General features: G+C 41.8%; 2 protein-coding genes across 3 annotated transcripts in view; both read right to left on the reverse strand.

Moving 5' to 3' along the window:
• cfap161 (cilia and flagella associated protein 161) overlaps nucleotides 1-2,400 on the reverse strand; it is a 3,665-nt gene extending 1,265 nt beyond the window's left edge. The window contains exons 1-6 of the mRNA XM_019890390.1: nucleotides 2,129-2,400; nucleotides 1,703-1,792; nucleotides 1,405-1,619; nucleotides 1,250-1,331; nucleotides 790-948; nucleotides 586-659 (exon numbers count right to left, since the gene is read on the reverse strand). Coding sequence (XP_019745949.1) covers nucleotides 586-659; nucleotides 790-948; nucleotides 1,250-1,331; nucleotides 1,405-1,619; nucleotides 1,703-1,792; nucleotides 2,129-2,221 — 713 coding nt within the window. The 5' untranslated portion in view covers nucleotides 2,222-2,400. The remainder of the gene's footprint in view (nucleotides 1-585; nucleotides 660-789; nucleotides 949-1,249; nucleotides 1,332-1,404; nucleotides 1,620-1,702; nucleotides 1,793-2,128) is intronic.
• An 847-nt stretch (nucleotides 2,401-3,247) lies between these two features.
• Nucleotides 3,248-9,458, reverse strand: cers3b (ceramide synthase 3b). Of its 2 annotated transcripts, XM_019890388.1 has the most exons (13): nucleotides 9,336-9,458; nucleotides 9,169-9,245; nucleotides 8,903-9,006; nucleotides 7,186-7,359; nucleotides 6,194-6,311; nucleotides 5,930-6,048; nucleotides 5,785-5,842; nucleotides 5,638-5,688; nucleotides 5,454-5,546; nucleotides 5,128-5,256; nucleotides 4,691-4,797; nucleotides 3,887-4,040; nucleotides 3,248-3,803 (listed from the first exon to the last, which is right to left on the reverse strand). In XM_019890388.1, exons 4-13 carry the CDS (start codon nucleotides 7,356-7,358, stop codon nucleotides 3,690-3,692), a joined length of 1,116 nt encoding a protein of 371 aa, XP_019745947.1. In that variant the 5' UTR covers nucleotide 7,359; nucleotides 8,903-9,006; nucleotides 9,169-9,245; nucleotides 9,336-9,458; the 3' UTR covers nucleotides 3,248-3,689. The 2 variants fall into 2 exon arrangements, with proteins under 2 accessions (XP_019745947.1, XP_019745948.1); XM_019890389.1 differs by lacking the exon at nucleotides 8,903-9,006.
• Nucleotides 9,459-10,349: the final 891 nt, after the last annotated feature.

Raw genomic sequence — 10,349 nt, forward strand, 5'->3', positions numbered from 1 at the left:
GGGGGGGTACAAGTAAGAATCAAAGATATTGAATGGGTACTAAAAATATTGCAATTGGATGTTGATCAAAATATATTCAACAAATCTAGGCTGTATTATAGTAAGTAGTCATGGCATTCAGCAAAAATAATAATAATAAATTTAAAATAGGCTCAGCATTCTGTATACCAGGAAGGGCCACATAATATACAGAATTTCACCTTGTATATTTGAAATACCTATAGAATGGAAGGATATAATATAAATGGAAGGATAGATAGCACAGTAAGTGAGCGTGTACCTGCACATGGAAGGTGGTAAAGACTCGCTTTAAATTACACTAAACAACCTAAACCTAATTTAGCTGCTCTCTACCATACAAAGCTTGTCTCTTAGTCCAGATGTTTCACTTCAAAATACTTCCTTCACACTGACTCCTATATATGACTCTGCTGTTTAAACAGGGCATTGGTGAAATCCTAGAGCATTTCAAAGCACAATAATCCTCAAGAGGTTTTCACCAAATAATCAGGTATAAGTTCTCAAGAAAACAAGTGAAGTAAATCTGTGCATGGCGAATAGCAAATATGTGAAGGATTACAGTACCCAAGGACAAAATGTTCCATAACAGCTAGAGCCTGGTTTGTCTTGCAGTGGAGGACCACCACGTTGACGTTGGCCTGTGAGACAAAGAAGCAAAGGTCAATCGTGTTATGATGATGTCAGGTGCAAAGCGGTGGTGGAAAATGCAGAAAAATGCTGGTGTCATGAGCGGGTGAAATATTTAACCACAGAGACAAAGACACTCACAGGCACGGGCAAACCCTCATGCTCGAGCCTCTCCTGGGGGTCAAAGTGCACCAACTTCCACCAGGATAGGAAGCATTCCCTCTCGTCCAAGTTGACCTCCTGAAGACGAGACCTCAGCGCGCACTTCCGGAAGGTCTGCACGTCACTCGTCAAGTACATCTGAAATTGTAAAAAGCGGCTTTGTTGTTGTTGTTGTATCCAACACAGACAGCGCATGTTAAAAAAAATTTTTAAAAACGCTAACACATTATTGAAATTTAAATACTTTTCTCCAAAAGCGAACAAATACCAAATTTTAATATTATGCACTGCAGTAGACATTTTAAAATAAAAAAGCATAATTATATATTTTTAGAAATAGAATGACTTTTTTTTTAATAAAAAGAAAATGTATTGCTGGATAATTTTGAATTCTGTAGGAATGTGTGTGCATTTTTTGTAGGGGGACGCATACACTTACTCCACCTGTGAAGTCACTTGTTGTTTTCAGGGCAAAACTTTGCTCATAATGCAGAGTTGCTCCTTCGGGAGTGCCGTCCACACTGTCGTCACACAAGCAGCATTACAGGATTCGGCTAATGCAATCCTAGTGTGTATGCACGAATGTGCGCGTACCTGGTAATAATGAATGCAGTGCGCACACAGGGCTGAATGCTTCTCCCAGCACTGACTCCACACGGACCTTTAATGCCAGGAGAAGGAATCTTGGTCATGTGGTCAATGTATGCGTTGATGCCCAGCGCTGAACACTCGCCGGTGTCACCCACGTTCAGCAACATCACAACATCTCCAAAGTGCAGTGCACCATCCGTAGTTACGCTCAGTTCCACCTGTAAACACATGGACATTATCATCAACGTCATTACTAAGTTTGTGGCACTATTGTTATTTAAGTGCATAGACATAGAGGTACCGGACTGAGGATGTTGTGCTTGAGGAAGTCGACTCTTTGGGCAGTCAGCTCCCCCTTTTCTCTTCTACGCATGTACTTGCTCCTCACATGCTGTCGTAAAAAGACACATAAAAATTGTAATGGCACTTGTCTAGTCAAGAAATATGGATGGATGATGGATGGACAAGTAGATGAAAATATTAGATAGATAGATAGATAGATAGATAGATAGATAGATAGATAGATAGATAGATAGATAGATAGATAGACTGTGAAGAGAAAAATGAATATCTAAGTGGACAGACATGTAGTTATTAAAATATGTACTCCATTCAACTGAGAGGGAAACGCGTTCGTTGGTTTTCCCCGTAGCGATGCTAAAAGGTGGCTAAACGGAGCTAAAACACCTACAAACCTATATGTCAAGAGTCTCATTTGACCCCATACCTCTTCTAAGTGCTGCTCCTCGTTCCAGTTTCCGATTTTCACGTTCGTGCGGTAGGTTTTAAAGTCGGGCATGGAGGTCATTTTATTAGCCATGTTGTCGTTTGTTTTGGGAGCCAATTTCAAACTCCAAGGCTCACGCGGCGGTTTCTATGACAACATTCACCCAACACAAACTCTCAGCGAGGGCCGCTAGAGGACGCCAAAAATCATAAACCAAGCGAAGTGCTTCACGCATGCGTATAAAACCCATGTCATCCTTTCTACGTCATCGGCGTGATGTGACGTCAAAAGATTCCTGTAGACTTGGACGTGTTGCTGTTGTATGCCCAAATTGGGAACTATTCAAATATGACTCAGGCAAGAAAGAGGCTTTTGTGATGAAGAACTATTCAATACGAATTGCGTTGAAGTGGGTTTTATTGAAGCTTCGCTAATATGTAACTTCATATCAGGTCATGGCTTATCCTTCAATTTTTTTTCTTCCAAATATAATAATCTGATCGCATAGTACTGTGCATCTGGGAAGTATTCACAGAGGTTCTCCTTTTCCATATTGTATGTTGCATAATTTTCATCTTCAAAACTTTACACACAACAGCAGTTTTTCTTCCTGACCACTAGAGGGCAGAGGTTCATAAAAAAATGAACAATCTCAGCTCGTAATAGGAAACGACACCAGGAAATTTCTCTAGCCCAAGTAGTTGCACTGAAGTAGGTCATGTTTGTCTCCATCCAAAGTAATAAAGGCACGATATTTTGCCCCACTTTCATTGTGTTTGTTTAACGACTAACAACTTTTCATGTTTATGTCCATTTCAATAGGGTTGTATGAATAAACGCTTTACTTACACTTCTTTATGTTGCAGTTTCACACCTTTTTTTTGTACTAAATCCTACCAAATACAACAAATATGGCGCTTTCTTGGAGGAAGTGGTGCGTAAAGGGCTTGAGCTCACTTCAAATCCCAAAAGAAGTTTGATGCAACAGCACAACATCACATAATGACATGATGAAAAAAAGTTCTGGAATTGCAAAAACAAGTCACATGGTGAGTTGAATCCACAGTGGTACCTTGACTTACTATTGTTCTGTGACATATAATTTGCTCTAATAAAATGTTATTTGTTATGTGTGTTTATTTTAAAAACCAAACACAAAAACTATGATATAAAAACAATAAACGAGAATGCCTTTAAGGGGGTGTCGCCTTGTGATCTCAGGAGATGGAGTCAAGTTGTTAGTGTGAGTGTCGAGGGGTTAGTTGTGATCTTAAGCAGGTCCTTGCGAGTGTTCACATTTGATGGTTTACTCTCCTTGCCCACATGTGAGGGTATTAAAGCACTTCAGAAGCAAAAAAATAAAGTAATAAATAAAATAAAAATTGATCAAGCCCAAAAAGCATAAATTTGAGCATTTCTATGTCAAGGCACCGCTGGAAATAATCCTCTGACCAAACAAAACGTGGAAAAAGTGAATTGCAATGAATACTTTCTGGATGCACCACACTGTGATTTCTATACAGTCTACTGAGATTTTGTCCAAGTCACTCTTCCTATTCCATCAATGACCATTGGCTTGGCCCCGGATTCCGGCACCGTTCATATGAGTCCGCTTGTAGTTTCTCTCCTCCTCGCTGTCATCCTCCTCTTCATCGCTCCTGTCGTCCCCTTCCAGCTGCAGACGCAAAAACCACGACACAAAATGAGGGTGTCATTAAAAAAAAAAAAAAACGTAGCACCCAGCTGTAATAAACACACCTTGCTGAAGAGACACTTGAAGAGCATTTTTGATATCAGGAAGGCCCAGTAGATGTGCAGCATCTGGAGCACCAGCAGCATGATATTGAAGAAATAGTAGCCAAAGAACGCGGGATAGCTCTCGAGTGGATACACCCACGTGCAGTGGATCACCCTGTGGACAATCACATTGAATTTGGATTTCCAAATGCTAAACAGCTGATTGGAGTCCACTCAGGTAGCCTCAATTAGTTTTCTGTTACGACCACTCAACGATCTACCGGTAATTAAATGATATAATATAATGTTGCATGAGTTGTACAGTTGCTATGAGAGCTGAATGATTTTTGAAAAATAAATAATCTGATTGGGATCCTTGGGTTCCTTGCAGATTTTATCAATAAAGTATAAATATGTCCAGATAGAACTAATTTTTTTGACTATTCCATTTCGAGCATTGTCTCTCCTCTGTGTGCTCTTACTGATGTCGGTCTGGCAGTAATTGACAATCATTTGCGGGGTCTTTCAAATGATCAGACCGTCTCCCGGTACACATTCCTACTTTTTCACGATTGCCATTTGATTCTGTTAAGCAATTTAGTGTGTATAAACGAGGTGCAAAAAAATAATTTGGACCCGCAAATTGCGACGCGGAACCGCTGATTTCGAGCCTTGCTATAATTACCGGTTTACAATATTTTACACTACGTTGACATCCATGTGGACGACAAAGGAAGATTTTCCTTGCGCAGGACAAACAGGGCCCCGCGATTCATATGATAATAAAATGTTGACTTTTGAATGCATTGAATTGCGCGTACTCACCAAAAAGGAAAAATCACGAGTCTGGTCAGCATGAAAAGGATAGTGAAGACTACAAACATGGCATTAGCCATCTTATGCCACTTAGCATAGTTGAGCACTTTTGCACCCTGCAAGAAAAAAAAAAAAGACACATTAATTTTGTATGTTTGTGTACAACTATCAGATGTCCAATGTTGCACAGGAGCGATATACCACCATAAAATGAATTCTTATCCTTTACAGTGCAGTATGTTTATACATTAAATATGACATTGATCCAGAATCTGATATCACATGGAGCGTTCTCATGCTCCCACCACTTCCCAGCATGCTAATATGCTAGCATTAAAAAGTTGAAAGTCAAAACAAAATGACATTTGAAAGGCGGTATTTGAAAAACAACACTGATGGACACGAAGAGGATATCTGAACATCTTATGGTGGGCGAGCGAGCTCACCTCGAGCAGGATGTCGGCCGAGTCATGGAGCGCCATCACGATGGTGCCCACGCGGATGTAGTTGGAGATCCACGAGAATGCCAGCAGAGTCAGCGTAGCGATGTGGTGGATCACCTGCTCTTTAAAGTCCTGCATTGGCGAGAAAGACGGCAAACGGGCAATGAATTGAGATTTGAACCCGGCGGCTTACGAGATGAAAAACTCAAGGCGCCGCTGTTTATAATTTTCAAATGGTAAAAAAAAGTCGGTTTTCCTGTCAGAAAACGTGCGCTTGGGCTGAACTGGTTTAATCAACATGTAGGAGGCATTCAAATATGCACACTTGCCTTCCGCTTCACATCGAACGTGAGGCTGAGGAGCAGCGAAAGGTAGAAGCCCATTTCCAGGAAGTAATACCAGTGCTGGGATGGCAGCAACGACTGGAGACACGACAGGACATTCATTACGCTTTACATTTAATATCCTTTACATTAAACACAATGAATTTCATCACATGTCAAAACACTTAACCTGTTTAGGGAAGCCTGCCCAAACCTCCTTCAGATTGTAAAACCAGGGTTTCTAAAATCAAGGACAACAGAAAACAGTGGTGTGGTAGCACTAATTATAAACAAAGACAAATGAAAGAAGTACAAAAAAAAAAGAGCAACCACTTACATCGTGGAGGGCGACAATGCTGCCAATAAATGCAAAAAAATAGAATACACATCTCCAGCTGTTGAAATATGAAAACAAGAAGGAAATATGAAAAAAAAATCACATTTGAGGCAAGTTTTGTGACTGATCACACACTCACACACACCTGGCCTCACAGAATCTCTTGCGAAGACCTGGACGCTGGTGGTTCCGCCTCCTCCGGAACCACAGTTGAACTCTTCGCTCGGTCCAGCTTGTCTTCTTGCACAGAGCCCGAACGTCCGCCTGACCCACAAATTCACACAATCGGTATCTTTGCAAAACACGAATTGGGGTATTCGCATGTTAAAGGAAACCATTTTTCCGCACTGAAGACCACTGATTTGCGTAAACATGACCACTATGACTCCGCGATCTTGCATCAGTTTACCTGTGACGGAACAGACGCTTTGGCACAAAAGTAGTTTTCCAAGATGGCATTTTGCTCAACAGTGCGACGTAGTCTGTCTTTGACACCACAAACGTCGGCCAGCGGCGCGGCCACCAACCTGCACCCGAAAAAGCAAGGGAAGAAGAAAAAAAAAAATCTCCAGTCATCAATATTTACCTTTGAATATTATCACACAAGTAGAGTGCGGCATCGTTTTGAATCCATCCATCCAGCTTCTAAAGACAGCGACTCAATTTCGTGGAGAAAATGCAATCGCGACGCAGAAAACAATCTCCCGTTGTGGTGTTCTCAAACAATACTTTTCAGTATTCATCAGTCTTAAAACATGGCTCCACATAATAAGGGTCTCACTTGTTTTCAATACTTTCTACGGTCTTTTAGTGAGGCACTGACTATGTAGGTCATTATTTATTCTACAAATGTGCTTGATTATTTATCCGGATTTGATTTCATTTTGAATTTTGAGGCTATCATAACTTTTTTTCTATTCCATCCATTTTTGACATCGCTTGCTCTCTTTTGAGTCCAGCGTGAGCTGGAACCTATTTCCGACTGACTGTGGGCAAGAGGCAGGTGCACTCTGCACGGGTACCCAGAGAAAACACACACAGGCCTGGGGAGAACATCCAAACTCCACACAGGAAGTACGGAGTCGGAATCGAACCCTGGGCCTCTGCACTGCGAGGCCAGCGTGCTAACCAGTCGCACGCCGTGCCGCCCCAAGTTTAAATTGTGTTTAATAAATGTAATTGTTACAAATAAGCGCACATTTAAATTACTGTTTTAAGAGTATACCTACTTTTGGACCAGCTTGTAGATATTTTACAAAACTGCAATTTTGAACCTAATTATTTTGTTGACTAAACATACAGCTGTGTAGCAAAGATGTACCAAAGAAACAAACAAAGCCCAAGGGATTTGGATGTCGATTGCTTGTGCAGTGTACCGTCATATTCTTTGTCTCTGCTCACCTCTCAAAAAGGAACCTGACAATGAGCAGGCAGAGGGCAATAGGAAGCACGCCGTACAGCTGGGAGGCTTTGGCGTAGACGCGACCGTCGCGGTCCTCCAGGTCCGCCCATGAGACGTTCACGGGCAGCCACAAACGCTCCCACCACAGCCACTCAGTGACCGTGTGTAACATGCTTTGGGGAGACACACAAACAAGGCCGCGGTCTAGACAGGCATGTATCAGGGGGCAGCCACAAATCATGAGGAGGGTGGCATTGTGCTCCAGCACCTTTTACCATGTCTAACTGATAAATTATTGATAAATGAATTTGGGAATGTGGTTTTGGTTGTTGTTGACCGAACAAATAAAGATTATCAAGAAAAATACTAACCACGGTTTTTATTATGTGATGAGCAATTAAGTATGCCACTCCACAAAACATAATGAACGAGTTTAACAAAGCTCATTTGCTTTACAATTGCAGTTTAATGGTGAAAACTGCAATTGGAAACCTGACACTGACTCATTTGCATACTGAAGGGTGATTGGAAGTTGAGGCCCCGAACACTCGCAGCGAGCTGGCAGCAGGCCGACACTTTGAGCAGAGTGAAAAGGGGAGATGGAGCATAGTCAAGAAACAACCTGATATATTTTGTATATTTTAGGGGGCAAGGAAGACATTAAGACAGTTTGAGGCGGGCACAACATTTATTTGTGGGGCCCAGGCCCCCTCTTGCCCCTGCCTAGACCCGGCCTTGCACATAAAGTGCATGCAACGTCTGTTTAACAGTGCAAAACACAACTTTTTCTCATCATGAAGTAATTTGTCCTTTTAGTTGACATTTAGAAGATTGTTTACAAACCTTTCAACAGCAACTTTTAATCAGAGATGGCTTTACCTGCCCCTAAACATATTCTTGAAACTGATTTTAAAAAAGCTAGGTAAAGGCTTCCAGTCAATTGCAGGGCACAAATAGATAAATAACCATTCATATCTATATACCTAATTTAAGTATTATATTTGTAGTAAAAACACGCAAAGTCCACACAAGAATCCAACAGTGGGACCTTTCAAGCGTGAGCCAGACCACTATTCCATTGTCCTGTATTGATTTTATTTTACGGGACTTACTAACTGCTTACTTTCTCCCTTAAAGCAATCTAATCCCGTTTTTGTATTATTTCCAACAAAATAATTCACTGTAAGGGATTCCCCTGTTCGCCATATTTTAAGGAGGCGGGCGATTTCAAGACAGCAGATAGCAAAGGGCAAATTGATAAACAAAAGGTGGTTGAGAGCAATTCACAGCTGGAAAGATTACAAAGAAGTAAAGTCCTCTGTCTCTCGCGGACTCTGCCCATACGTGTAGATAAAACACGCGGACAGTTTGTTCCCAAAAAAAAGGACGGATATTTGCGCGCGCCATGTCGCCGTTTTAAACCCTTGAAACACGTTGTCGTTATACGAGAAGCCGTTGAGTCAGTTTGTCAGCATGGCCATGCAGTCATTTGAATAGCTGCGGGCAATGTTTTTCTCGGCGAGTTCGAACAGAGGGAAGGGAAGGACATTGGAAAAGGTGTGTGTGTGTGTGTGTACTTGTGTGCGCTTCAATCGCATACAAAGTGTTTAAAAAAAAACAACAACGACAACAAAAAAAAAAAAAAAAAAGAGGAACATTCTGTGAAATGAGAACACGCGAACACATGAAAACCCTTAGGCCAAAGCCCACACTCACCTTGTGGCTTTTCAAGGCAGCTGTATAAGCAGTGTGTCAAAGTCATTTAGTCCGCTTACACACACCCTGTTAGATCTTCTCTGTCTCTCTCTCTATGAAGACACCTTCACGCAAAACCAATATTTACTCATGTCCCGATCACTCCCTACATTAGTTTGTCGTGAGCGAGAGACATACAGAGAGAGAGACAGAGAAAGTGAGAGAGAGTGAGAGAGAGAGAGAGAGAGCGAGAGAGAGAGAGAGCGAAAGAGAGCGCAATGGCTCACCTGGGTGGAAAACTTGTTATAGTGCCCTCCCTCTTTGCCTGTCTTGCTGATCACACTCCCCAGACTTACTGCAAAGACTTGAATAAGTTAAAAAAAAAAAGAAAGAAAAGAAACAGATTTCAATTTTAATTCGTCATCCAAACAAAGTTCTGTTTCTGCCCTCTCACCTGTCGGAATTCCCTCTGGAATGCTGGGAACCCCCCCCTTACAAAGGGCCCCATTCTGTCGAAGAGAAGGAGGAGTCAATGCAAGGCTTTTTTGGAGGAGAAACAGGAACCTTCCCATTAGGAGAGTCACTGTGCATATAAAGAGACCAGCCGGCCTGGTTAGTATCAAAGTTCACGTGCAATTGAAGTGCAGGGTGGCTTCTATTATTGGCAAACTGAAATAACAAAGGCAAGAATTGAGGGGAAACTTACCTGGTTAACACGTCACACACGCTGGAACATTGTCAAGATAAAAAAAGATACACAAGAGCACAGTGTGAGCACGTGTGTCTGTGTGTGTGTGTGTGTGTGTGTGTGTGTGTGTGTGTGTGTTTTAAATAGATAGATAGATAGATAGATAGACAGATAGATACATAGATAGATAGATAGATAGATAGATAGATAGATAGATAGATAGATAGATAGATAGATAGAATGCCTCAGCTCAATAATGTTTTGTTTTGAGGGTGCTGCTTCAGACATCCAATATTATTTCAACATACCGGAAGGGCACAAAAGAGACTCTTATTTCATCCATGCGTGACATTTATACTGCGGCCCAGACTGAATGTGAGGTGAGCGTTTCTGGCACCGCATTTCCAAAAGGTCAGGCACATCTCAGGTGAAAATTTGGCATTTTCGCCCATTTGGCCAAATGCGAACTTTTTGTGGTGTTGCATCACCAACAGCCAATTGGCTTTGAGAATGCACTTACTATGTCATACGCAGCAGCAGTACAAGCACAAGCACACAGATGCAGCAAGGTGAAATAAAAACAATGTGAGACATTATCATTGCGGAGTGTTGGACCGAGAGGTGTACACCACAGCCAGCTTCCAGAAGCGTCCAAAAACAAGCAGGGGTAGAAAATGGGGAGTGAAGAAGTTGACGTTTCTGGTGAGTGAGTGTTGTGGCTTGTTTACAGTTGGTGAACTGTCAACTCAGATAGCATCTAGCAGCCAAAGTCACACAACC

This window comes from Hippocampus comes, unplaced genomic scaffold, assembly GCF_001891065.2.
Source record: "Hippocampus comes isolate QL1 unplaced genomic scaffold, H_comes_QL1_v1.1 scaffold88, whole genome shotgun sequence".
NCBI lineage: Eukaryota > Metazoa > Chordata > Actinopteri > Syngnathiformes > Syngnathidae > Hippocampus > Hippocampus comes.